This window comes from Didymosphaeria variabile (assembly GCF_027946475.1).
Source record: "Didymosphaeria variabile strain IMI 356815 chromosome Unknown scaffold_4, whole genome shotgun sequence".
NCBI lineage: Eukaryota > Fungi > Ascomycota > Dothideomycetes > Pleosporales > Didymosphaeriaceae > Didymosphaeria > Didymosphaeria variabile.
Genome location: NW_026611623.1, coordinates 1,300,121 through 1,326,743, shown reverse-complemented (window position 1 = coordinate 1,326,743; position 26,623 = coordinate 1,300,121). Strand labels below are relative to the sequence as shown.

The 26,623-nt window shown below is 51.0% G+C and overlaps 10 protein-coding genes across 10 annotated transcripts; 6 read left to right on the top strand and 4 right to left on the bottom strand.

Annotated features, from left to right (window-relative positions):
- Positions 1-902: 902 nt before the first annotated feature.
- Positions 903-2,633, bottom strand: N0V89_005327 (uncharacterized protein; the record flags this gene model as incomplete). Its single annotated transcript, XM_056214104.1, has 2 exons — positions 903-2,194; positions 2,447-2,633. The coding sequence occupies 2 exons, from the start codon at positions 2,631-2,633 to the stop codon at positions 903-905; spliced, it is 1,479 nt and encodes a 492-aa protein (XP_056071371.1).
- A 750-nt stretch (positions 2,634-3,383) lies between these two features.
- N0V89_005326 (uncharacterized protein) lies at positions 3,384-3,947 on the bottom strand (the record flags this gene model as incomplete). Its single annotated transcript, XM_056214103.1, has 1 exon — positions 3,384-3,947. The coding sequence occupies one exon, from the start codon at positions 3,945-3,947 to the stop codon at positions 3,384-3,386; it is 564 nt and encodes a 187-aa protein (XP_056071370.1).
- Positions 3,948-4,226: 279 nt separating this feature from the next.
- Positions 4,227-4,883, bottom strand: N0V89_005325 (uncharacterized protein; the record flags this gene model as incomplete). Its single annotated transcript, XM_056214102.1, has 1 exon — positions 4,227-4,883. The coding sequence occupies one exon, from the start codon at positions 4,881-4,883 to the stop codon at positions 4,227-4,229; it is 657 nt and encodes a 218-aa protein (XP_056071369.1).
- A 526-nt stretch (positions 4,884-5,409) lies between these two features.
- N0V89_005324 (uncharacterized protein) lies at positions 5,410-6,171 on the top strand (the record flags this gene model as incomplete). The annotated part of the gene is made up of 1 exon (XM_056214101.1): positions 5,410-6,171. One exon carries the CDS (start codon positions 5,410-5,412, stop codon positions 6,169-6,171), a length of 762 nt encoding a protein of 253 aa, XP_056071368.1.
- A 2,187-nt stretch (positions 6,172-8,358) lies between these two features.
- N0V89_005323 (uncharacterized protein) lies at positions 8,359-8,940 on the top strand (the record flags this gene model as incomplete). Its single annotated transcript, XM_056214100.1, has 1 exon — positions 8,359-8,940. The coding sequence occupies one exon, from the start codon at positions 8,359-8,361 to the stop codon at positions 8,938-8,940; it is 582 nt and encodes a 193-aa protein (XP_056071367.1).
- A 562-nt stretch (positions 8,941-9,502) lies between these two features.
- N0V89_005322 (uncharacterized protein) lies at positions 9,503-11,491 on the top strand (the record flags this gene model as incomplete). Its single annotated transcript, XM_056214099.1, has 3 exons — positions 9,503-9,741; positions 9,799-9,937; positions 10,370-11,491. 3 exons carry the CDS (start codon positions 9,503-9,505, stop codon positions 11,489-11,491), a joined length of 1,500 nt encoding a protein of 499 aa, XP_056071366.1.
- A 2,986-nt stretch (positions 11,492-14,477) lies between these two features.
- Positions 14,478-15,184, top strand: N0V89_005321 (uncharacterized protein; the record flags this gene model as incomplete). Its single annotated transcript, XM_056214098.1, has 2 exons — positions 14,478-14,485; positions 14,539-15,184. The coding sequence occupies 2 exons, from the start codon at positions 14,478-14,480 to the stop codon at positions 15,182-15,184; spliced, it is 654 nt and encodes a 217-aa protein (XP_056071365.1).
- A 644-nt stretch (positions 15,185-15,828) lies between these two features.
- N0V89_005320 (uncharacterized protein) lies at positions 15,829-16,308 on the top strand (the record flags this gene model as incomplete). Its single annotated transcript, XM_056214097.1, has 1 exon — positions 15,829-16,308. One exon carries the CDS (start codon positions 15,829-15,831, stop codon positions 16,306-16,308), a length of 480 nt encoding a protein of 159 aa, XP_056071364.1.
- Positions 16,309-21,430: 5,122 nt separating this feature from the next.
- N0V89_005319 (uncharacterized protein) lies at positions 21,431-22,432 on the bottom strand (the record flags this gene model as incomplete). The annotated part of the gene is made up of 1 exon (XM_056214096.1): positions 21,431-22,432. The coding sequence occupies one exon, from the start codon at positions 22,430-22,432 to the stop codon at positions 21,431-21,433; it is 1,002 nt and encodes a 333-aa protein (XP_056071363.1).
- A 3,158-nt stretch (positions 22,433-25,590) lies between these two features.
- N0V89_005318 (uncharacterized protein) lies at positions 25,591-26,613 on the top strand (the record flags this gene model as incomplete). The annotated part of the gene is made up of 1 exon (XM_056214095.1): positions 25,591-26,613. The coding sequence occupies one exon, from the start codon at positions 25,591-25,593 to the stop codon at positions 26,611-26,613; it is 1,023 nt and encodes a 340-aa protein (XP_056071362.1).
- Positions 26,614-26,623: the final 10 nt, after the last annotated feature.

Here is a 26,623-nt window from a genome sequence, read left to right as displayed (position 1 = left end):
TGGATAGAAATTCAAGATTTTGCCAATTCAGGAGCTTTCTGCATACTTGTTTTCATGACTGTGAAGATATTTCAACGACACATATAATGTGATGTAACGACTCAATGTAAGTAGAAAACGTGGACTACACCAAATTATGTTTCATTATACGGCTCTGCAGCACGTTACTTCCTCTCGTTTGCTCCCACAGCTAAAGACGGTTCCCACCTTTGCACTGCAGTAATTTGCCATCACACTCTATTACGGGCAGCTCGCGATCCGCACGACTCGCCCCTGATACCGATCGCAAATCTTGTATCAAACATAATATACCTCCAATGGTATCACTTACTCGTAGGTACATTTTACGAAAGCAAATAAGCACATCAATTATTTATCTACTTGTCGAGTTCTAGTGTAGACAGAATTTGAACGTCAACAGAACGCTTCGGTGGCCCGGTCTAATATGTCCACACGCCGCACAATCTGGAAATTGCACACGGCCAATGTAGGCCATATCGTAAAGCAATCGGGTGACCGCGCTCCAAATACGGAACCTCGCTATCGACAAATGCTAACGCAGCCATGAATGCTGATAAGGCCTAGGAATGAAAAGAAGCGAGGGGAGAGGGATGGTGGTAGGTACGAGGGGATAAGAGGGCATTGAGTCGAGGAAGGGTGCAATGTAAGGGGTAAACGCTCTTGCCACCATAGCTATAATGCCGGAACGGCAATTCATACACACGACTGCATGATCTTGTATCAACATAACGATGTTCCAGAATGACTTAGGGTGAGATGCCGCCCGGAAACCTGAGGTTACGAGAGGCCGGCTGGAGTCCGCTGCAGGTAAATCGTTGTCTGGACAAAGATTAGTCCTTATAATGGAGAAGGTTCCGGAGAACGAACCGATCATATACCCATCATACTTGTCGTTGCCCCTTGCCCGTCTCAGCATCAACCTTAACGCTGCTGCCTGCTTTTTCGGAATTGCTGAGCTTTGGGAGCTTTTCGTTGGCATGTATTTCCTCGCTTGTCTCCGCGTTCAGTTCGTCGTCTTCATCCGTTCCCGTAAGGTCAATGACCTCCACCTTGATGTCTTTGGTCTTAGGCTCCCCACTAGATGCGCCTGAAACATCGACAAGTTTGTTGAAGTACGCACTCGTCTTTGTGTAGACGCGCGGATGGGCAAGACGGTCTTCGGCATTGCAATCATACTCGGCTGTAACGTCGAGCAAATTGTGTTTCACAACATAATCATGCGCCTGACTGAGAAGCACAGTGTCGTTCCCATTCGCACGAGCATGCTCGATGGCATGCGTTAAGCCCTGGCGGCCGCGACCCTCAGGATGATGCTTGACCCCCTCAGCCAGATCAGCGAGATAGTAGTCGTGGAATCTAGTCGGCGCAAGAGCAGCTGTGGCCGTGCTCTTCATCTGCGACGGATTGGCCGATATCGCGTTCGGGTCAAGAAGCGCAAGGTCCATCTCTTTGTAGTGTTCGAGTGCGCGGCCAAGCATGTGTTGGACTCGCGTGCGCTCCAAGGTCAACTTCTGTTCCAACTCACGAGACCAGTAGATGTAGTAGCAGATAGCCATCGCAGCCCACCCATGACTATGCAAGCGAGCAGCGATAGAATACCACTTCAGGTGCAATGGAAAGTACGTCAATATCTCCTCCACACTAAGGGGCATTTTGCACAATGTGATATTGACATTTGGAGGCGTGCAATTGCTCTCGAGCTCTTGGTCTACTCCACTCGTAGCTCGAGCCGGAAGAGCCCAAGTAGGAGAGTGCGCCTTTAGGTATGCGAGGTGGGCTTGAGAGAAAGAAGAAGGTGCGCGTGGGTTGCCTCGAGTTGAAGCACGTAGGCTCCCTGGCTTCTCTACGTGCGCGCCTGCCACAGCGCGTGTCTTAGAAGGCTGGGTTATATTCGCCTTCGGTTGTGACAGCAGAAGTGGAGGTGGTGCCATGTAGAAAGAGGTCTGGAAGAAAGGCGACCGATGTGCTGGAGTCGGCCAATCTTGGTAGGCTAGGGACAACTGAAGTGGGGTGGAGGCGGTAGAAGGTGCAACAGGCGCCGAGCTGTCAAACGTCTCGATCGGTGGCCGGATGCTGGTCGGTTGAGCTAGGCTCAGGCGATTACTCTTGAAGGCGGGCATTGCGTCTGCGATGCTCAGCGGCTGCTTCAGAGGAATGCCCACACGCAATGTATCTGCAGATCTATGGTCTTGAGGCCGTGCCATCGTGGTAGAAAATGGCGAAATGTCGTTCACTCTGCCACTAGCGGACGTGACCACACCTGAGGTTTGGTTGTTTTGACCCGACCCAGAGGTTGAGAGATGGCCTGGCGCAGGGTGAGAAAACTGATGATTGCTTGGGTGGAATGCCGCTGCAATGTGTTAGTAGGAACACCGAGGGGTTGGGTTCGGCATCTATGGTATAATAGAGCAACCGATTTACATACTTTTGGAATCTCCACGGAGCGGGATGGACCACTCTTTGCTACCGGAGTTAGATCTTCGGCCTGTATCGCCGCGACGCAGCTCTTGCAACTCCATAGCAAGTTCCTCGAGGGAATTGTGGGTTCCGACACCAAATCCTACAAAGGGCTTCGTTGGAACTCTGTCCTCCATGTCGCTTGCGTCGACCATGTCGAATTACTTCTCTGCTCTGTCAGTATGTCCGCGTGAAACAATGTGCCGAAGGAAAAAACGTACTGTCTGTCCAAGATTGTGGGTGGAGGTTTTGGGTGAGAGTGAACGTTCGAGGTCGAATTATATAGCGTGACAGGACATTGCTGGGTCCATTCCACGGTCCATGGCCAAATGGAGTAATCATGGCACGGGCACTAGTTAAAAAGGGCCAATCAGAGGTTTGCACCCTCAGTGAGGTGAAAGTACTAGCTCTTGCACCCTGCGTGGCTTTGCTGATTGGGTACCATTGGTTCCTCGTAGAAAAGAGCAAACCTCGAGTGTTAAAGTCCAGGACAGCGGCAGGTGAAGTAGGCTCGTCCAAGGCCCGATGACAAGGACAACAGCTGCGCTTGCGTGCAGAGACAATACATCATAGGGACATAACTACGTGAAAGATACACGCAACAGAGACATCTAGGTCACAAAAAGGGTTGGAGAACAGGGACATGTGAGACCCATGAACGAGACAGTGCCCGTCAACCAGAAAGGGATCGTCCCAAAGAACATGGAAAGGGTAACACGATGAGTTTTTGCACCAGAAATAAGGAAAAGCGCAAGGGGAGATTGTATTGGGTTGATCGCAGTAGCAGTAGATCTGGTAGGTAGTACGAGGTCTGCTCATGGAGATCGAAATCAGAAAATTGTCTACCTGAGAGCGAGCCGGCAATTGCTACCACTTAGTCCTACCTGGACAACTAGCTTCTGTGTCTAATCAGCCTCCTCATCCTTCAGCCACTGCTTGAAACTGGCATACGTCTTTCGTAAAGGAAGCCGCTGTTTGCGGTCCCGGCTCCTATCAGGGTGCAGAACAGGAAGCGGCAACCCAACCTCCTCTGATCCAATCGGCTCGGGACGGTTCACACTCTGCACTTCTGGCTTCTTCCATCCACGGATTTCGCGAAGATGGACATCAATGAACGGTTCCTCCCGCGCCTCGCGCAGGCGGTGCCCTTCATCCCGTCTGCGAGACTTCGAGAACGGTGTGAAGATCCGTCGAGGGAGTGAGATGTTGGTGGTAATGGGGTTGACAGGTTCGGGAGCAGTTGGATCCGCCGGATGCTTCTTTGTGCGTCCGAAGCTGTGACGAACTCGATTATAGAAGGTGATCAACCAGGTCTTGGGAATGAAGATCGCGCCCACGATAAGGATGACTATGATAGCGAGGGCAATGAGTGGCGCCCATTGGATATGCACGCCAGTGTGCGGGGTGCTCCCTGAGCTGACTGTGCGATTAGCCAGGACGTGACGGAGTAACATGTTGATTGGAGCCATACTGGGGCTCGGTTGAGAGGTTGATAGGAAAGCTGGCCAAGTCTGAGGAAGATTTCTATTTCACATACGCTCTTGAAATACATAGAGGAAGACAAAGGCATATTTGGGTAGTAGCATCAAAAGGTGAAAAAGTTGTGAATATACAAGACGTGAAACATGACATAGGCGCAGTGTAGGGAGCGAACATTGTTCAATGAATGTTGTAAAGAACGAGGGAGAAGCCTGGCTGGTTGGGAAAGCAGAGGGCCAGACAAAGACACGGCTCGTGGTAAAGACGGCCTAGTATTCTAGTTCTTCGAATGTGTCTTCCGGGTGGGGAAGGGTAGCCGGGACTATACTAGCAGAGCGAGTACGAGCTGGAGAGCGGGCAATGGCTGATGCACGACGCGACGGTGGGCGAGATGTGGCCGCAGTTCGCACTGGAGATTTCGCGGGCACTGCAGCCGGCGTGGCCTCGGTAGGCTCTTTCTTCTCCACATCGGCCACCTTCTTCGCTAACCAGGCTTCCTTTCTGGCCGCTCTGAGCTGTCTTCTTTTCTCGATTTTATCCAATTTAGCGGCACTTAGCTCCTTCTTCGGCTTCTCGCCTGCCTTCTCCTTCTTGACGTTGTCGCGGGTTACACGATCGGCAAGGCTGCTCGGCTTCGAGCGACCAACGCGCGCCTTCGCCTCAAGCAGGGCAAGGTAAGTATCAATTTGAGAGGGCAAGAGCTTGGAAATATCTAGTTTAACTGATGCAGAATTACGAAAGTCGATCTTTGGCTTTGTATTGTTCTTCGGGGCCTGGGGGACTTGGATGGCTTTCTTTCCGCGAGCAAACTTGCGTTTCTCAGCGCGCGTGAAGCGCGATTTCAGTTGGGCAGTTCCATTTCCAGTAGGGCCACCGGCTAAGGCGTGCTCGACAATGTCCTTGGTCTCTAATGTTGCAGGTGGCATATTGAGGGTTGGCAGCAGGTATCAACGCACTGTGGATGGGGTGGGATGTAGGAAGCAAAGGGCATTTTAAGCATGCTAGCGAACTAAACCAAGCGATTGACAAAGAGGCCTATCGAAGAGAATTAGTGGGCGGCGCCATCGGGACGTAATTCTTTGTAGAGTGATGGTTTTCATTGTCATGGCTTCACGAAGGTGAACACGACCGAAAAGCAGGCGAAACCTCTTGAGGCTATGTTCGATCTGTAGCCATTGATGGGTAGTCGAAGGCCTGTGACAATACAGTTGTAGGACAGTTGTTATAGGACAGTTGTTGTAGACTAGTGAGGTTGGGCGTGTGGACGTCTACGATGAGCTGGGGCCGAAATCTCCGGCTTGGCAGCGTCGCTTCCCCGCGAATGTTCATTCACATGTCAGCCGACATCTGGACATCAGCCTACATATGTATGCTGCTCATCCATAGCAACATGATATACGCTCAGTAGACTTGCCAGCCATTCTGGTGGCAACCCAGCACATACCAGACAAAATGGGCATCTTGACGAACCCGCTGTACCTCCTCGGGCCACCTCTGCTCTTCCTCGTCTCCTTCCCGCTCGCCATCTTCGCGGCAGTTACGACAGGCATCGCGATTTCTCTCCTGGCCGTCCGCGTCTCTATCGTCTACTTCGAGCTCGGCGTCGCTCTCGTGCACGCCTATCTCTTCCCGGAGCCTGCAAAGCCTGCACCCAGACGCGTCATACCGCCTGTATCCCCAACGCGCTTTCGCCGTACGAGCAGCACACCGCAGGACGGCGCACCTGCCGCGCGACTCTATACCAAGAGCGGTTCCTCAGCGTCCCTCATCAATGTCACTCAGATGGCCAATGCTCGAGACTACGAGGGCGTGGGAGGGTGGCGGTACTACGAAGGCGAGGAAGAGGAGGCGATATGGATGGGCATGAATAAGAGGCTGGAACTCCCCTTGGCTCTACCTCCCGGACGGCGGCATCAAAGAAGGCATACAGGCGAAGAGCAGCGGTGGAGCGGAGGCCCTGAAGCGTTCAGGATGAGCCCGGTTCATAGCAGAGTGCGCACGCCCCAGCGTACGCCGCACCGCACTGTAGATCAGGATGAAGGGGTCGACTACTTCCCACCGCAGCCCAATTTGAGACCACTTAGTACGGCAATGGAACCACTTAGCCTGAACTCACAGCACTCGAGACGGGCTAGTGTTGTGAGCTTGAGCGGGAGCAGCACCACCACATCCGGCAATTCGAGCCCAGAGTCACATAAGCAGCCAGGAGACTGACGCATATGGGACGGTGAAACGACCGTATGCATCCCCTGGATTGAGACCGTCTCTGGAACTCTGTGTCAACTTGGACAACTTTGGAACAGAAAGAAGCGCGAAATTGGCTCCTTTTTTTTTTTGGATGGCTACGAATGTTAGCCTTGCCGTAACCCAGTTCTCCTTCCTGGTCAGACATTAATAGCGTGCCCTCACCTTGATTGGGAAATGGCGAGAACAACGGAAGAGAAAGAAGCAAGAAACACTGGTCTTGGATATTTACCGGCACTTTTGGAAGGAGCGGCACACAAATGGCACCAAGTGCGTCAGGGCTACATGAGGGAGGAGTAAGGGACAAACCAAAGAGAGCGCGTAGCAGTTTGCTCACGCCAATATGCTCCTAGGCAAATGAGACGCATTGAAATGTGCCGAGCGGCACGTGCTCGCTTTACTGTGCCCGCTCTATGTATCCATCCTAGATCGACTCGCTCATACGCGACGAAAGTATGTCATACCTACAAGGTCCCGGGCAGCATGAAGCCGTCGAATTCGGCGTTGCAGTTCCCCTTCAGTATAATCTTTCGCGGCTGTTTTCGAGGATGTCTGGAATGAGAAAACCTACTCGCACATATGCGAAGCACTTGTCTCTGTTTAGTTAACCTGCCGCGGTCCATTGTAAAACTGGGGACTACTCTATGTACGTGATTTCTCCTTCATCGAGACTTGCACCCACTTCAAGTGCAAACAATCCGCCTGGGAATGAGCCCGCGAAACCGTTGCCGGCTGATGGTTGGGGTTGTGATGTTTCACCACTTGTCAAGGCAGATTATCTAGCAAAACGCAACCAAGTAGCTGGAATCTTATTCAAGCTCCACGATATGAAATTCATCCGAGGGTACCTCTGCCTTATCAAGGGCACAATGCCGATCAGTCTCGGGTTGATCGAGAAGTATCAGCTACTGAATGAGCCCCCGGTGGAGCGGGACGTCTTATCTGCTGACGAACCTAATCCAGAGGCAATGGATATCATGCCAGGTGCATCATTGCCTACCGATATGTCAGAGAACGGGTCGAGCTGGTGCTTGGGGCGCTTCTTCTGATGAAAAAGACCTACCTCTTGCAGCATAAAGATGTGGCAGGCACACATGCATCTGGCTAAGGTCTACGGTAGGTCGATAATCTCACGAGAGGCATCGTGTGGTGTGACGGTGTCTTATGCATTGTCATCCATATATTAGCATTGGATTTCTTGTCTTTTGACGTTAGTTCATTATTCTTGCTCTGATCGATTTTCCTCTTGAGAGTAATTATGCATAGCTTTTTGAGCTTCATAGTGTGGATCGTATGGACATGTAATTAAAAAAAAAGAATATTTCGTTATTACATCGCCAGCACTTCTTCCATGGTCAGGTTGCTTTGCGCTCGTCTGTTTATTGCAACTTTTCGCATTTCGGAAACGAATGTTCTTCTCATCACCATCTTGTCTGTCGTCTAGCATCTTCTTTATTGCCTTCGAGGATTACTTGATCAGCAGACACCAGCAATTTCTTGCTCACCAGACATCAGCAATCATAGGAAAACACTTGCTCCTCACCTACATGATTGGCTCAGGATGCCTTCGCCTGTTCTTTATCGCCTAGATCTTATATACCTCACAGTACGCGTTCTTAATTTCTTACGGCACTTGCCCCCATATATAAATGTTGCCACAGACGGAACGAACGAGTGTTGAGGGCCAATCGTCCTGGGCCTGGAGGAGAGGTCGCTAACGCGAAACATATAAGTAGAATCTTATACACGCATGATGCTAGACGAGGGGCTACGCCTTGAGCCCAAGATCCACGGACTCTCAGACACGTGCAGCTCATTTGCACCCGGGGTCGAGCGGGTTCCCAACGCGCTACCATGGAGACGGGTCCTTTCACTTGTCGCCTACTTCACCGGCCCGTTCGCGCTAGAAAGTAATCTGCTCAGCCGCGCCGAGTCCGAACGTACCACCTACTCTCGCTCACCCTACTCTCATCAAACGATCACCCACACAACCTAGCGACCGCGACTTCTCCCCAACGTCGACAAGACTCGTCGAAGCCAGCGCTTCAGGTAAGATAAATATCCCCATGCCCAGAACGAGCACCCCGCACATTCCCTGGAATTAGCTGAACAGTTGAAAAGCAAGTTTACCAACAAAACCAAGCCAACGAACATACCATGGACACGTTGGACGGGGGAATCATGCCCATCGACCCACAGATCGACCATCTCATTATGTCCAAATCGGACGACATCCAGGATCCCTGGCTCGTCGCCAGCTACGTCTTCGGAGTGACTTCCCTGGTCTTGTTCATCCTGTTTGCTCTCTGGGTCCTACGCGACCTACACAAGAAGAAAGTCGCCCGCCAGCAACACTCCCGCCGAGCTTCCCAGATCTTGCCGCTGTACCTCAACACTGGACAAGACGATGCCGCGCGGAGCGCCGACGGCGGCGAAGACATCCAGCTTCGGCGTCTCTCTCGACGCGTATCCGTTCCTCGGCCTCTGCATGCGCAGCGACAACGCTCCGAAACGCCGGGAAGTCCCCTCGATGGTGGTGATGCGGAGGGAGCGGATGGCTCGCCGCACTCTCTTGGGAGCAACGACACTGTCGTTCGATATCACATGCCCCGCGCCGGTCTACCGCGCACTCCTGTGCGTAGCCACAGTGTAGACACGCTCCCCCAGTATGAGGAGGTGGAACCTGAGGGTGGATGGAAGAAGGCCCAGCTTGCGGGAGGGATTGGACGGGCGATGTAACCACGCGGGTAGCTCTTTCTTGGACGGCACGAACTGATGATGCGATTTGGGATGGTGTTTGTACGTTCACGGGGTTAGACCTTTTAAGACGGTTCGCGTGCAAAAGCGGCTGTAGAGACATCTGATCGCGACGGAGAGCATTGAGCGTTCATACTGATGCCTATAACACGGCGAGGGCATAACAGCGGCATTATACTTGTTTGGATGAAGAATGCGAGGCTTAGACCGATCATAGTGTCCGCCTTTGCTCAGGCCAGCGCTACCTCGAACTCATTCACCTGAACTTTCACCTTGCACGTGCAAACGCGCCTTCCACTTCTAAACGCGCCTTCCACTTCTAGCGCCAGCGAACTTTAACGTCGTCTCACTGTCAGCTCTGCTTTTACCGAACCTACGTCGCAACAACACCGGTCAATCTGGGTCGGCGCACACGAAAGCAAGACAACACGCCATCTTCCCGCTCCGCGCTTGCCTCGCAGTACGGTAAACCCTCCCCTTCCCTCATTCTTATCTAAGCCCCTTCCCAACTCTAAGGCAGTCGCGACTTTACTGTTAGATTACAATGGCCAACACGACAGCCTCTACCCCGGCCGAGATCACCAACGTACCTCCGCCAGGCCACGATGACCCGCTTCTCTACGGTGGCGGTCTCCTCGGCTTTGCCTTCTTGACCATGACCATCATCGGCCTTATTTTCTTGGGCATCGCGTGCTACCAGAAGAAGAAGGAGCGGCACGCAGCCGCCGCTTCCGAGCGCCAGCGTGAACAGCAGCAGCGGGCGAGACAGCAATCGCTTCCGTCGTAAGTGGAGGGCTTTGTAAAAACACTAGAACGGATGGGCGTACTAAGCATATCCAGCTACATCGCTCGAGCTCGCGCTATGAAGAGAGAGGCACAGATCGAGGAGGGTATCAAGCTGCAAGAGTTGACTCCCGTGCCGCACGCTAAGGTTAGGGACCAGGAGATCGAGACGGAGTTGACGGAATATGAGAAGGCGGTTCGGGACCGGGAGCGCAGGCGAGCCTATGCGCGACTGACTGGTGAGAGAACTTACCATGGACGGGGAGAGATTGGAATTGCATTGTGAGCGTACGTACCCGCAGGGTCTTTGAGAGATGGATGAAGTCGACATGAAGATGGAAGTTTTGGATCATGGGGAGGGCTGACCTCATACCGAGCGTTCGAGGTAGGTCAAATGTTGCCCCCCAGAGCATGAAGATATGGAGTGTTCAAATCAAGCCTCCAGCCTCGTACTGAGGATTTTGGAGAGACGTGTTTCATCAAAAGGTGAGGAGCATTTTCACCAAGATAGATCACGCACCAATGCAGTGCAAATCGGCCTGGTGTTTCACTACCTGTGGGCGCTCCCTAGTCCTTATAAGAAACATACCTGATCCACATCGTAACCTTCACAAAACCAAACGCACAGCGCAACTCAACACTCAACCGCAACGAGAAAATGTTTCCTTTCATGGTTCCCGTTGTCCCAGAGGGCATTGCACAGCTTCCGGTTACGTTCAAGAAGACCCCAAAGTCCGAAGGCCTCAAGGAGACGATGATTTCGAAGAAGAACAAGGCTGCGATGAAGGAGCATCTTGAAGTTCCTAAGACTTCTTTCGTATCCTCTTCCACCCGCCACCTCCTTGGCCGGGTTGACGATATCAGTGAGACCGCTAGCACGTATGCGGTGTCAATGTCATCTAGCTTGGAGGACCTGACAGAGGTTCAGCCTCGATCATTCCTTGAAGTTCCCGATGATGAGAGTGTTCTGCCTCCGGAAGTTGAGAAACATGGTTCGAATGGTTCTAAGTGCCCACCTTCCATTACCCCAGAGTATGTCATGCAAGTGGGTCGGCACCACAACCGCCGTCGCTCGCATAGCAAATATCCGGTGTCATTCATCGACGGAGAAGCTCACCCACTTACCCTTCAAGTGGGTACTACAATCGGGCGCACACGTCGCACTACCTTCGACATCGGCCGTCCGCGAGACCACTTCGGCCAGGGCCATGACGATACCGCGCACAACCACCGCCATCATCAACGCCGGCGCTCACAGAGTAAGAATCCGCTTTCATTTCACGTCCCTCATGAGCCTGAGTCGACTACGCTCGGTCCCATTGTTGAAGAGCCAACAGTGCCGGATCGTTCTTCTCACTCTACGTTCGATGATGGCCAGTTGCAACAAGACCATCATCAGCGTCGTCGATCGAATCCGCTGTCTTTCTTCAAGGCTCGGAAGCATCGCTCAACAACCATGGGCTCCATTCCGGAAGAGACTTACGTCTTCCAGCAGGATAGCGATGCTCTAGGTATGCCCACGCCTGGCTTCGAAGTTGAGGCTGGTAACGCTTCGAAGGGGTATACCAAGCTAGCTTTGGCTTCGAAGCTGAAGAAGCTTGTCAAGCAGGACAAGACGCGTGAAGACGCTCCAAACCCAGAGGACCAGCGTAAAGATGGCCGAGAAGCCGAGGAGGAGGACACTAAGAAGGAGAAGTCCGGTATGGACATGCTTGCTGCGACCATGGGGTTTGGCAATGGTCGGTTCTAGTTTGGGCATCCTGTTTGGAGTACCTTGCTGGGTATGGAAGAAAGACTTATGCTTTGACGAGTATAACTGCACAGCTATCCGGATATGAATGGAGCCAAACCTTAGCTTACGGCCTTTTCCCGAGGACGGAGGAGAGAGCTTGGTGACGTTGTTAGACATGTTATACCAGTATGTCACTAGACTACACTTCAATAACTCACGATTCCCCAATTCAAGATCCAATTCCGTGTCTGTGATGCTTTATTACTTTCCGTTTGTCCCTCAAATTTCACACTTTGAATTTTGTCCAATCACCAGTGAACACAACGCCGCAGCCACACAGTAAACCAACGAACCTAAACTCAGACCATCAGCAACACCTACCTCCATTCATTATACTCCTGCCCATCAAATCCCATCATATCCTCACAGCACCAGTCCATCATGCAAGTGAGCACTCTCGTCGTCATCCTCGTCATCATGCCCCTAGTTGTCATCTTCGCCGGCGTATCGACAGCTCTATGCTTCCGTCGTGACGGCATCGTGGATTCCCGAATTCGCTCACCTTTTGATTGCGTCGCTGACTGCTTCGATGGGCTTTGGTTTATGGTGACGAAGAAGCCTATGGCTGCACGGAAGGAAGATGTGGAGGCGTTAGCAGGGAGGTCTCACGGGTAGGTGGAATTGATGGATTCAATGAATGGGAGGGCCTTTCCAAGTAGGCGTAGTGGGATACACAGCGAATCTGGAGGATGAAGAGAGTCAGACTTGACGCGGTGGTTGTAGTCGTGAAGTGAGCTGTGCCACGTGTTTTCTTCATGTGCGCCTACTCACCTCGTAGATAGTCATCACTATAGCTATATTGGAATTGGGGGATGTCACTGGTGTGCTTCGATATTGGGACTTACATATGTACCATTCATTGCAAATTATCTGCACATTCGTTCTACCCATAAACTTACACCTAATCAACAAGTCCTGCTATACTCTCGAGAATCATGTCTGCCGACAATAACGAAAGGAAACTCTTCCTCGCCATAATCATACCTTACACAGTAATACTCGCGCTGGTAACCATACTAAACTGCTTCTTGCGAGGTCAATGTAGGAGACGTTCGCACAACAGTGGCGTCTCAACAGATAACGCTGGCACTACATGGTTGCCATTCCCATTCCCACGCGGACGATTCCCACGTGCACCAGTTTTCGATGTCGAGATGGCGAAGCAACACGTTTCTCCGCCTTCAGACTTTCGACGAATGGGTACCCCCGAGCGGCTAAACGTTGAAACTTCCAATAAGCAAACGTATGCGCAGGCTCAGAGGGATGTGGTCACCGAAGCGAAGGCTCAGAAAGATCCGGGGGGGAAACTGAAGAGCCCTAGCCTTTTTGGTGATTATGAAAAGATTGAGCTTACTCGGCCCAAAAGGATATGGAAAAGGTAGAACAGCGTATTGAGGCAGTGGGGAAAATTGTGTTTTCAGACCTAGAAATTGTCGATGAGCGTGCAACGAGTCACTTTTTTATTTACGTAGCGATGAGCTAATGGCTAGAAGCTATGACTGGGGCTGGAGTTTCTTACTTTGAGATTGCGATATTGGTGTTCCACATTCCGACACTTTGTTATGGCAACAACCCTTTGTTGGCAAGGGACCCGAGACGCTGTCCCTTGCTTTGGCATGCATTGCCTCCATGCGCGCTAAATTCGTCATCACCTTGACGGCCCTTGAAAACAACGATTGAGGCTCCCAGTCTACATGTCTCACACGATGATGTGTCTTTAGTCTGTGAAGTTATAGGGGTAAGCAATCCGCCACAGCATGACAATGATGAAAACATTGCTAACTTTTGACGTAGGTATTCTAATTCATAACCAAGCAACAATTCTATCATTTAACTCCGCGACAATGTCCGCCTTTCTAGCCGCTGGCAGCTGTTCAGACTTATCGTCATCACCGAGAGCAATTGCTACGGCTCGGACGGATAGCACCAACACTATGCTTTATACGCTTACCGCGAGGACGCCTCGCCGCAACGGGCAATTCTACGCGCGAGACATATATTCGACTGTATCTAATCCGCCTGTACCGTCTACTACGTTACCTAGCCAAGACACAACCGAACCGGAAGTGTTGACATCCTCTTCGATTGCCTCCACTACATTCTCGCCAACGTCTACTCCGCTACCAGATGTCCCGTACGCCCCTCACTCCGACGGCTCCTCAATTACCCTCGCGATTATCGCGTCACTCATTGGAGGTGCGCTCTTGCTTACCTTCGCGGGCTGGGCATGGCGCAAACAAAAGGAGAAGAAGACCTTTGGGCCTAATGATCACGATGCGGAGTTGGCAAGGCACAAGATACTGAATGTTGGCGGTGCGTCCGGCGGAGCTGGTCGACACTATGGCAAAGATATGGTGGAGGTTGATGGTGTGCCGCATCAACGCTCCCCGGCGGGTCAACGATATACTCCGCATTGCTAGCTTTCGTCATGTTTTGTATCAGCCTGCAGGGAATCTTCTTTGTTCATTACATTGTTTATCGCTTGTTGCTACGCCGTATGGCCGCTGCAATTTCATTCAATGAAAGCTCCTTCGTGTGTATGCATCTTGTCTGTGGTCTTTGATCATACATCTATTGGCACATGGTGCAGTCTGATTGTGGTTGTTAGGGAAGTTTGATGTTCAAATTGGAGCCCGAGGAATGTCTTCCTACATTGGCATAGCGACCTTGCTCAAAGATCGATCTGTATGCCTCGTCACAACACTTCGCTTGCAAAAATATTGAACAATTCGTATACGACATGTCATCATGTCTTCTGAATCAAGGAGTACTTGTCTGAGATAAGTACGGGCCTGTCTCTTGTTGAATATAGCACTCTTTGAGACACGATCTCACAGCGATCTGTCCTCTAGTATATAACGTTCTCTATACGCGCTCTTGCCCAACTCAAAATCTCTCAACATTATATATCCACAATATACCACATCGATTCCACACAATGGCCATGCTCAGGTACTGCCACTCCCTATATAAAGAAATCTCCCACCCACTGCAAAGAGCAACAGCACACCACGCAGTGACAACTGTAAACAAAGTCAAAACAACATGCTATCCAAGATTATTAACATCTTCTTCCTGCTAGCGCTGGTCGCTGCTGCTCCCGTTCGAGAGGAGACCCTAGGGCGTGCGGAAGCTACTGAAGACGGTGCAAAGTATGCTGAGGACAAAGGCGCTGGTCGTCCCGTCCTCTCTTATGTCTTTGGAGCAGCCGGCTGCTTGGTCATCTTAGGCGTTATATTCTTTGCGTACTGCAAGTATAAGCGTGGTGCGCGCGTGCTGGGCATGCAGAAGAAGTCAAATGCGGCAAATATGCAGCATACTGATGTCGAGATGTGCCATCTTCCTGTGGCGCCCTCGCACGGCCGGAACCGCACCATCTTGTCGCAGTACGGGACAGACAATCCGTACGGGTGGCCTTCTAAACCAGCGACCCCTATAGCTGCTGTAGATGAACGGTGGCTCCAGGACTACACCAAGCCGTTGCCTCGTCTTCCCGGCCAAACTCAGACTTCGGAGGAGCCTCAAGTGAAGAAGCCTGCCCCAGTAGCCCAGCCTCCAACTAATATGGGCCGGAAGCCGGTTCCTGGAGCGCCCATTCGTCAGATCTTCCCGAATAGTTCGGGATACTACCAGACCCACCACTATAGATAGGCTCAAGATTCCTTGCAGCCCTATATAGCGTCCACGTTAGAACATTATCAATATATCCTACTGAACTTGAATTTCTGCTGCTCATGGAACATTAGTTTATCTTGTCGCTACTTTAATTTAGCTATCGCAATTCAAAAATTCAATTGCCGTTACTGAGTCTGTTCCTGCAATGCGTGAGAGACAAATGTTGTTATGGGGATCTCAAAGTAGATGTCTATTTTATCCATATGATAGCTATTTTATGGCATGATTTGCTCGATGATTACACTCCATGCAAATGTTGATGATATATCACGTGACGTGTTTCGTTCACTGGCGCGACCACTAAAGCAGGTGCCTAGTTTCATGCCTATTTTTAGCCGTGTCAATCACAAGAATAAAGCGTGTCGCGTTTCAAGTGGTATTCACATTCCACGCCCAGACCAGCCACCATTCCTTTATCGCAAACAGCGTCCTTTGTCCTCGAACGACACCTCCAGTTTTTCGAAGGTGCCATAGTCGACCACAAGAACCCTGGATTTCCCAAGTCTTATGAAATACACACATATTCAGCTGGACTGAGACATTCGTATTCTCGTCGGTACCATTATCGCCAGCAGCAACCTGATCGACCAACCGTGATCACATAACGATAATTCAACAGGATGGCCACACCAGTCCTATCGGAGGCGCTGTCAATCATGACTCTCGCACCCGTTGTCCGACAAATCGCGACCTCGACCACCACAGGCACAGCGCCTGCCGAAACCTCACTCACCGTGGAGAAAGTTCCGCCTTCCATAGGACCCATTCCACTCGCCGCATTCATCCCCATGTGTTTCTTCGCTCCCTTCCTCATCTCATCTGCCATCTACCTCTTCTACAAATACACAATCAAACGCTGCAACGACAACAGACGCAAAAAGCGAGAACCGGAGGCCAAAGAGCCAGAAGCAGACGCGCATCGCGATGTGGAGATGCAGGTCGCTGGTTTTGTCCAAGCTCCAGCACCGGCAAGAACCAGGATTAGGAAGGAGAGAAGAGGGGGCGAGTTGGAGCCTGTGCAAGAGAAAGGGAATAGCATGAATATGCCGGAGCATATGGGGAGCCCGTTGAAGAGCCAGGTGCATTTCAATGCTTATTAGCTCCTCGCATACTGTATTATGGATAGTGTTTATGGTAGACAGAGTAATGAAGCATAGCGTGTAAAGGAACGGACACCAGCCTATTTATTTGGGGTCAGATTATCAGCACATGGCTGTGTTGGACCAAATGCACAGGAGCCGAGCTATCCGCCTATGATCCCATCCCAGTACCTCTCACATGCGGAGCAATTTTTTCACAGAACGTCCGTCCACCCGTATCGGAGAACCACCTATGCCGGAAAATATAACAGGTACTTCAGCTTTGCAATCTCCACTTAAACTCGCCTATACCTCTACTTAAGTAACGCAACTCTCTATAAACACCTACAAAAGTCGCCACCTCGTGATCCTTTAGCGGAAGCGGGTCGGCCTCCATCCATAATGAGGTGGTGAAATCTAAAACTAGCTTGGGCGGTTTGATCACTATTGAAGCAGCAAGACAGTGGCAAAAGGACGATGCGATGTAGGCAAGTAGATCTACAGCGCCAAATATTTTCTTGTTTACATCCGACTTCCTAATGCATGTGAATGCTAGAAGCAGTAGACACAGGTCATTGTTGGCAATTAACTCCATGCAGCGCGGATTATAGAGATTGTCAGCACTGCTAACCAAGGATAATCTCCTTCCACACAGGACCCGGTGGAAACGAGTTCTCAATAGCTGACTCTCGGATCTGACCCAATCCTCTCCGCTCAGCAATACCCTTAACCCACTCAAGTAATATCACGTAATATAGGGCGTTCCCCCTGGTCAACAGCAGGAACAGAAAAGTAAGAATCCATATTGGGGGGCCTTCGAAAGCATGACAAACTCGCACACACCAATAAGAGCCTTCCCATCCAGTTGTATTGTCCCGCGGTGTCGGCCCAAATTGTCCAATATTTGATATGTGTTCTTCGAAGTCTTGGAACGGCGGAGAATGAAGTGCAACGATACTGTCCAAAATTGCAGGACATCATAAGGGAGATCTATTTGAAGGGTGAAAAAGTACTCAGAGGGTGCAGTTTCTCTGTCGACATTCAAAGTCGCGAAGTCATACTTGATACTGTTCGCTTGGTCGTCAATCTGGCGGTTTTCGAAAGTCTGTGAATTCCGGAGCGGCCTCACAGTACCAGAGGGTGTCCTTATGTACCACACTATCCACGTACTTGCAAAGAACTCCTTGATGAGATAGTGCATATCATTGGGATAAAAAGCACTGCCAAGCCAGCCAGCCCAGGAGTAGCTGGGAAAGCCGTGACGTCGCGCTGAAGAATCCCGCAACGAGAATAGCAACCAGAATTCCAGATACGCTGTCGGCATGCCTGCCAATAGGGAGCAGTTCATTCGGTCAGACATTCGTCGTAGTATACCAGCCATAGCATTAATCGCATCATCCTGGTTGCTGAGTTTGCGCAGGGTGTAATAGTCCAGATATACCTCCAATACCATCTCCGGCTCCTGATCCGGATCGATATATGATAAACGATTACCAATTCCAATTCCATCTGACGGGCGTGCATCACAATCCCCTTCAAGATTGTTTCGTGGGTTTTCTTCGCTCCACGTACTTCTGTTGCATTGGAAATACACTCTATTGTCGACGAAGATAAATTTCCGAATGGCCAGCATATGCTCTTGGAATCTGACGAAGTTAGACGGGGTCTATTTGAGTTGAGTGCGCCCACTCACGTCCAGGCTCTGCGAGTGTACTCAGAGTTGTTCAAAAGATCATCCAGTCCGTGTCTCACTATCATCCTGACCCCTGGTATGACCTCTGCTATGGCCTGTGTACATCGACGAGAACCTGGTTTTACCCCAGGTAAGCCACTATTCGCGTCAGGTCCTGTCGCAGCGATGATCGTGGCCGATGCTTGTTCGTACACAAGGTCCATTTTCTCTATACCTCGCTGGATATCCGTTTTATCGTCCTGGACAATACAAAGAGCATCAATCCATAGATATTTCCTGTTTAGGGACCTGACCAGCTCGATAGCATCCAATATTGTCTTGGGAAGCATTTTTGTAACGGTTGACAACCCATCGCGCTGCATCAAGTTCGGAAGAGTTGAAGTCGTCAGCTTGGCCGTTGGAACTTGGCCCCACACATAGGATAGTGCAAGGAAATCCAGCGACACATCGACTCCTAGAGATGCGGCGTCTATAATACAGTTTGCTCGAACATCGATCAGACGGAATGGATGAGACCATAGTAACTGGCTACCAGCCGCTGATAGACCCTTGGTAGTATCGGAGCATGTGGCGCCGTGCTTGAATTCGCAGGTGTAGAGCCAAGTTTTGAGCAGACATGGATCTATCTGCTTAGCTGTAACGGGAACAATGCCGAAATCATCAGACAATACACTGTGCTCGAAGCAGATGAAGGTATCCCGTGGAGACAAGTTCCTGGGTGAATATGCGATCTTGAAGCCCTCAAAGTCCCCGAACTTCGTCATTTCGAGTGTTACTGACTCTGAGCCGTCAACCTCGTCGATAGTTTTATTGATATACCCCAAAATATCCAGTGTGTGAAGACTTCGTAAGGCTGAAGTGACAAGGCCGCAAAGTCTACAGTCCCTGGTCGTTACTTCATCGACAGATCCTAGTGGAAAAAGCTTGGTCGACCTGAGAGAGTCTCTATCTGTTAGAGGAATGGCACTACAAACATCACATAGATGGCCGAAGTGATTCTCTGCCGACCAGTTAACATAGCATTCTCTAATAAGGATTTATTAGAAACAAACTAGCTCGATGGCGATCTAAAGAGCAAAAGTCCAGACTGGGTCTTATTATGAATTGCATCGTTGGTACATACTTATTGGAGCGGGGCTGCGCGAAGTGTGCATTGAAACAGTACCGCCATTATCATTATGTGAATGGCCTGTAGCGTGGGCTGTTGTCCGTTGTTGGCTGTCACTATATTCTGTAGTAAGTGTTGAACAGAAATATCACCTCATTGGGTTAGTCGTTGGAATGTTGCTCACTCTAGCTTGCTAGCAGCAGAAGGACTGGCCGGAGACAGCCTTGTACCATCCTGCAGCACCCAGCTCTGATAAGCAGGCGCCCAGTAGCGGTATTGGTGGTAATGGCTATCCCATACCCACTCTGGTACGATCAAAGACCTGTTTGACGGAAGCATCTGCGTTATGATGACCAGATAAGACGATGACAGACGATATTATTGGGTTCTCCAAAGAATATGGATGTGAGACTGTTTTCTGCACATCCCAGATATCCGACATGTGGCTCGATGTGATTGGCCGCAGATGTTGTTCGCGTAAGCCCAGCCTTGCGGCTCTGGAGGTCGCCTGGCTGAAACTTTCGCAGCACCGGCCTGCTCTCGGCGCTTGGTGGGTCTTCACTACAAACAACGATGCTCCTCCGGATATCTATCGTATACTATAAAGCAAAAAAAAAGAACAAGTTACGCTTGAATGATCGGTGTTGGCCCGCCAAGAGGAATTAAAGCGGCCTCATGACAATGTCTCCACCCCTAGCAGGGAATGCAGCCGACCCGCTCCGGCCACAGGCTTGCAATATGGCGAATCTACACGAGGTGAGCTGGTTTACTGGGAGTAAGTTTGATCGTAAGGCGGGCGGGCATACGTCGGCCTAAAGGCTTTGCACACCCACGGGCGTGACAGCTAGCCACCCTCTATTAGATATGTTATAGTGTTATAACAATTATGTCCTAGCTAGAAAGGTTCATCATCCTAATCAGAGGTACTAATTAAGATGGAAATTTATGTGAAACAAGTGCGCCTTATAGCATTACAACTAAATACCTATAGTACAGACGCAATCTTTAGATTAGTATAGCTATAAGGCCTAATACGTTGTATTAGTATATTACCATAAGGCGGTACTATAAAAGATTATAGTGTAGGTAAGTTCGCCGTTGCTCCCAAGTTAAAGGACTAACCTTTTTTTTCTATTCCGGCGGTTGTTCCGTCACGGGTGTACTGATGTTACATAACTTCGACATTTAGACATGATGGCCAGTGTGAATCAACTGAATATTGTGCACTTCACAACACCACGATACATTGTACATGCGTACACTGCCCAGACCTTTACAAGTTTGTCTCCATCTCCTTCCCTTACGCTGCCAAACAAACGCGAAAACAGCTTAACAACTTGTCAGAAGGATCTCCAACAAGGGAAAACACAACATGGCTCCTTATTACCCATATAATATTTCATCAGCGACGCCAACGGCAACAGCCATCTTCCCCAGCAGCACGAAGCCCTCACTTAATCGAACGACTCCAGCATCTCCAGACTGCGACGCCTGCGAACCGCCCAATCTACCAGACATGCCACCTCCACCACCAGCCAGCACCCACACTTCGCTTCCAAAGTGTGACGGTTGCGAAGTGATCCTACCAGACACTGATAGTCCCCTGATCCCTCGCAACGCTACACTACCTAGTCCCTCTGCATTTGTCCAGGCACAGGTGTCTGAGGTGGAGGGACCCGGGTATCATTCGAGCGAGACTGGGAAGGCGCTTATGATAGTGCTGCTCGTGGCCGGTGTTGCGGTCGTGCTGGGTGCGTTGTGGGGTGTTGGATGGGCATGCTGGAAGTTCAAGATAAGGAAGGCGGAGAAGCGGAGGATTATGAGTGTTTAGAGGTGAGGAAGAGGGGTGTTAGCGTGTTGTGTTGACGTCGAGGGTGAGTTTGATACTCGACGCTGGCCGTTGGACTAAACCAATATGATTTTTACTTGAGTTAGTATCACGTACTTTGTGATCGCAGATTCAAAGTTTTGAGACGTTACCGAAGACCAGAAGATAATGACGGGTGCATAGACAATCTAATGTCTATCAAATGTCCAAACGCCTAGACCCGTGAGCGCGTTACCTTGCAAGCAATGGATACAAGACTTACAGGAAGTTCGTCAAAAGTTGAACTTGACTCAAATCCTTATTTCAACTGTTGTAACGCACTTACAACAGATTTGAATAATTTACGATGTGCCAAGCTTGTTTATAATACGCTTTGTAGATGATATTGATAGATTAAGCACCTTTTCTCTACTCCATGTGAATATGAAAGCGTTGCAATACGCATGCATCTTGTCAAGCTTGATGAACTCGATGCCAAACCCAGTCCCATGTCTCTCACTTGGGTCGAAGCTGCTTATCGCTCTGCCGAGTCTATCGTCAAGCTGGAACTATCGAACGGACGGACCATGTCAATATGCAACTCCTCCTCCACATCTTCCATCTCCACATCATCCATAGCATACTCATCGCTAGCATCATCCTCTTCGGCATCTGCGTCCACTTGAGAGTCTTCATACATACCGTCAAGATCGGTTTCACTATCTGTGTCGGGGATAACGAAGACATTATCGATGCTGTTGTTCCGACGACCTCTGGTTCTCGAAGTTCTGGACGAAGTGATGTGTGGAGAGTAGTTTAGTTCTCTGGACAGTCTGTACTCTGACACTGGGGTGGCCAGAGATTCACTTGGCGTAGGGTACGTCCATGTGTGTGGCGCACGGTTTGAAGGCGAAGCACGACGATCGAGGTTGCCATTGGGAGGCTTGACGAGGGAAATATGCCCAGTGTCGATTGATTGCGTCTTGGTCGTGTGCTTAAGTGTACCCTTGGACCGAGCTCCGGCTTTCGACTTTGAGAGGTTCATTTGTTTAGATTTGCGGGCTGCCGGCACCGGCGATGCCAGAACATCGTTGTCGATCCATATCTCGGAATCGTCGAGTTCCAGTTTCGACATAATCGCTTCATCGTCTCCGTCGCTGTCATCGACCACTGTAGCATCATCCCGAGTCGAATGAGGCCGTAATGCTTCCCGCACAGGTTCCGACTTCACTGTTGTCGCATCTGCTCGCATTGGGGACAGGCCAGTCGGTCGCGTTGCATGTCGAAACATGGACTCGCGAGCCTTTGCGACGTTGCCCTTCATCCCAATGAGGAGGTTGCATAACTCTTGAATGGGCAGTTCTGGGGCGATGGCCAATAATTGGGCAACCTTCAATCGTAGAGTGATGTCTGCTATATCAGCTAGGCTGACGATCTCGGACGACTTTCCTTCTACGCTAGTGTAGATGCTTTGCTCGCGAGTGTAGGCGGGAGAGAGGAACGAGGAAATATTGTCGATAAGAGGTGGCGTTGGCATTGGTGCAGATCTGGTAGGCGTACTTGAGACGATCTCGTAAGGCCCATGTCGCTCATATGCCCTGTGTGGATGATTAGTGGACGAAGAAATCTCTCAAAGCCATGCCTCACCATTCTGATGTACTCGTTGTGGGGGTCGACCGTGGGTGACGGTTTCCGGATCCAGTCTGTGTTCTGAGGCTGCCGTTGTAGATATCGACTGTCCTGTGAAGAAGTGGCTCATGAGATAGTAGCAGGTTCCTCCTCGTAGCATCTCGGTCGCAGTACTCCTCGACTCGTTGCGGCACCCGACTGGTGGGGCTCCAATTATCGGTGGGTGTGTACTGGAAAGAGCTTATCTCAGGAGCAACGAGTCGTTCAGGCTCAAGAGGACTCATCAGATAGTCCGTGTAGAAGCTTATTGGCGCCTTTTCGGGTCGTCGCACAAGCCTTTGAGGCTCGTCGATAACAATCGGCTGCGCTTGGCTCCCTTTATGCAATCTTACATTCGGAGTCCCCGGTGTTGACGTGACAGGACTCGACTTCCGCGGTCTTCCCACAGGTCTTTTAGGGAGGTTTCGCGGTTTGGGTTTGGGTTTTGCTTTCCGTGCACGCTGTTCCTTCGCATTGGGTAGTCGCATGCCCCCGATAGGTACCTGCATACGCACCATCCTGTGTCTCCTCTTGAGGAGCTTCGAAAAAGAGGACGGGTTCGGCCTCGACGAGAGGAGGATCGAGGCTTCAATCGCTTTCAATGGGGTAACTGGTTTGAACTTCGCGGTAGGAGGAGCCGAACTTTCAATTGCTGTAGCCCTCGTCTTTGCAATTTCACGTAGGGAAAGCACATGAGATCTCCGGTGACCGACCTGAGGCTCAATCGCCACATTTTTACCTTGTGTTTGCATATGTTGGCGGTCCCGACTCAATCCATAAGGCAGCTGTATGGGACTGCAGGCAGCCATGGTTCCACACGTGAGTGAAGATGAGAAGCCGCCCACAAACGGGTGAGAGGTAAGAGAAAGTTGCTGCGCTGCACGATTGAGGGCGCTCTGGTTGACGCCTTTCGAGGTCAACATATCGGATCTCTCGATGCTCCCCAAAAAGATGCAGCTGCGGTTATTGGAAGAAGAACAGCGCTGGGCCAGTGAAGGAGAAGTTACAGTGGGAGAGCTACGCTAGCAGACGGAATTGGGAAGCACAATTCCACAAGAGGCCTAGCGCATCTCTTCACCCAGTGGGAAGGAAGGAGTGACTGCAAGTCACAGAAGGATGCCGAGAAAAGAAGACAATGGCGTGAGAAGATACAGGTATGACATACCGTATAAGCAATGCCGAAGGTATTTTTCAAAGCACAGAACACCGCACAAGAGCCAAACCGAGCCGTAGCCAACAACCACCCAGATATTGTTCGTACCAGTATAACCAGAATATCTTCGGTATCTTCAATGCTGAAATCGTGCGTACCAAGCACTTCCTGTGTACGCTTCATATCTATCTCTTCATTTGTAGCCGTGTGCCATAGGGGGACTGGCACGATTACGCTCGCGTCGAATGTTGTCCTCCGCCAACCGAGCTTTCAAACAGGCGACTTCGGCCCAACGTTCTCCGCCTTCGAATCACTTATGATCCAGTCCTCACCCCCAGTGCTGATATTGTCCAGGAGATGGTAGCCAGCAGCAAACTGTGGCTCCGTCGAGACGAGCATGGCCAAACAATTCGTACAGAAGCAGAGCGTTGCAGCGACCATGATTTAGTCGTCCTGCCTTGAAATTAGTCCTAGGACATAGGTTTCGTAAACATGCCTACCGCTCCCATAGCCTTCACAATGGCGACTCTAGCTGTTGAAAGTCAGTGGGCCATCACACGGATTATGCAAAGGTTATAGTCAATGTAGCTCCATGTACGCTCGAAAGAATAGAAGGTCGTGGCTGTGCCCGTAGTCTTGAAAGGTGATCACGGGGCCAACTTACTGCAATCTGTTAGTCTGAGTGAGCATGAAGGTTGCGAACTGTACCTATACAAACGCATAGCAGTGATTCCCACCACTAGTATCAGGAGGGGTATTTCGACACCTAATACCAGCGGCTGTCTCGTTGTCGGGTTTACATAGTTCGGAATAGGCCACATGCCCATCTCCTCTGCTGTTGGCAATTTGCTCATTTTGGCGACATCCATGAGTCCTGCAGGATCGCCTCAAGATCAAAAGCAAGATAATTATAGATACAGAAGAGCGCCGATGAGATGTGTACGGACGGGCCCCTTAACACAAAAGCAGGGTGCATCCCCTGATGCATAGAAAGTCGAGGAATAGTCGGCCAAGACATGTCCTTGAGGCCTACGGACCTGCATGAGGCGGCGTGCTTGGGTAACACCCGCCAGTTAACGCTGATCTGGACCTTCAATGAGTCAGTCGACACAATGGCAGAGGTTCCCCGTTCGTGTTGCGGGAGTCTGGAGAATTTCCAAGTTCGTATTAAAACAAACTTTGCCAGTGATATTAGACTCGCGCGCTCTTCCGGCAGGACACTGCGCAGATGCTCGTCATACAGTGACTCTCCGCGAAGAGTCGAAATGGGGCACGCCAACAAGCGGGAAAAAGGGAAGGACAGTCAGTTCTGACAGGCAAGCGCACCGATTGGGCAGCAACAGTATCTCATGGTAGTCAAATACACTATGGAAATGGTTGTAGATCTTTCCTCCTTGAGACTCGACGATATGTTTCAACGATTCTTGACGCTCGTACCTTGATAACCGTAGATCCCATGCACGCCATGATTCTCGCCAATCACCTTGATCGTGCAGTTTAGCGTCCAGTATCTCCTCGTGCTGGCAATCATCACGTGCCGTCAAGCGGGCTCGATGGCCGGCCGAAGGGTCAGGCGTTTGTGACGGGGAACGTGGCTCGTGGGCCTACCTGACTGCAAGCGTAAAGGTTTGTCGCATAAAGAATACATGGTGGCCACGTCCCGTACAAGTTGTTCGCAGAGGGATGATGGCTGAGGAATGTGGTAGGCGACGAATGCGACGATGACGACACTTGGAGGACCCCTGTTCCCTGCTTCCCCAGCCCCCGCTTCCTGCTGTGCGCATCAGCCGTGTCACCCATCGCGACCTCTGCGTGCGCCATCTCCATTTCCCATTCCATTTTGCTGCTCCCTATGATCGCCATCCTCGCGCCGCATGGGATGGCAGGAGCGCATCGTCTACTTTCGTGATTTCGCATACGCGCATCAGGCACGACGCACCCGCATGGCTTCGGGCACTGTTGGCGACGTGCCCGCTGCCACTTATGCAGAGTACGTCCATCAACCTTCTTTAGACTTTACCATTGATGGCTGCGGTGGCGCATCGGATTCTTCATCGGATGCCGAGTCGTGCGCATCGGACGATGCCAATGCGCCCGATGAGGCGCGTCTTCAAGTGTCCCAGGCTGTCGCGCGATGCCTTCCTGTCCGCCCGGGCCTGACACACCGTCTCAATTCCCACCGTCTCCATGTGCGAGCCAAAGCTAAGCTACAGCGCGATAGACTCCTCTCCGGCCGCATGATCGACATATACGTTGGCGAGGCCAGGCGCCACTGGGCGCTGCACCGCAACCTCCTCTGCCACCACTCCGAGCTGCTCGAGTCGGAACTGCAAGGTCATGGCAAGAATAGGCAGGACACCCTCGACCTGCCGGACCACGACCCGGCGGGCTTCGAGCTGCTGGTAAAATGGCTATACCAGGGCAAGCTCGACGACGTCTCCGACATGGCAGACGCGAACCAGAAGTACGACTACGCCGTCAGCTGTCACAAGCTCTATCTCCTCTGCAACCGCTTCGATATGCCGCAGTTGAAGAACGTGGCCATGGACCAATATCGCAAAGGCCTCAACCAAGCCGAGCTGGTCCCCGACGCCGAGGAGATTGATGAAATATATCGCAAGAGCCCGGAAGGCTCGCCATTCAGGCGTCTGATGACACGCATCGCTGCGCGACAGATCATGGATCCAGACAGCGACAGGGACGTAGAGACGTATCGCCAGTGCTTCGAGAACAATCCCGACTTCGCCGTCGATCTCGTCAAGGCGATGAAGTTCGGCACCGGAGGCATGCTGTTCGATGACCCGACCGATACCGGCAATGAGTGCGAATATCACGACCATGACGACGGCCCCAACTGCCACGTCAAAGGCAAGGGCAAGGGCAAGCAAGGTAAATAGTACCCAACGC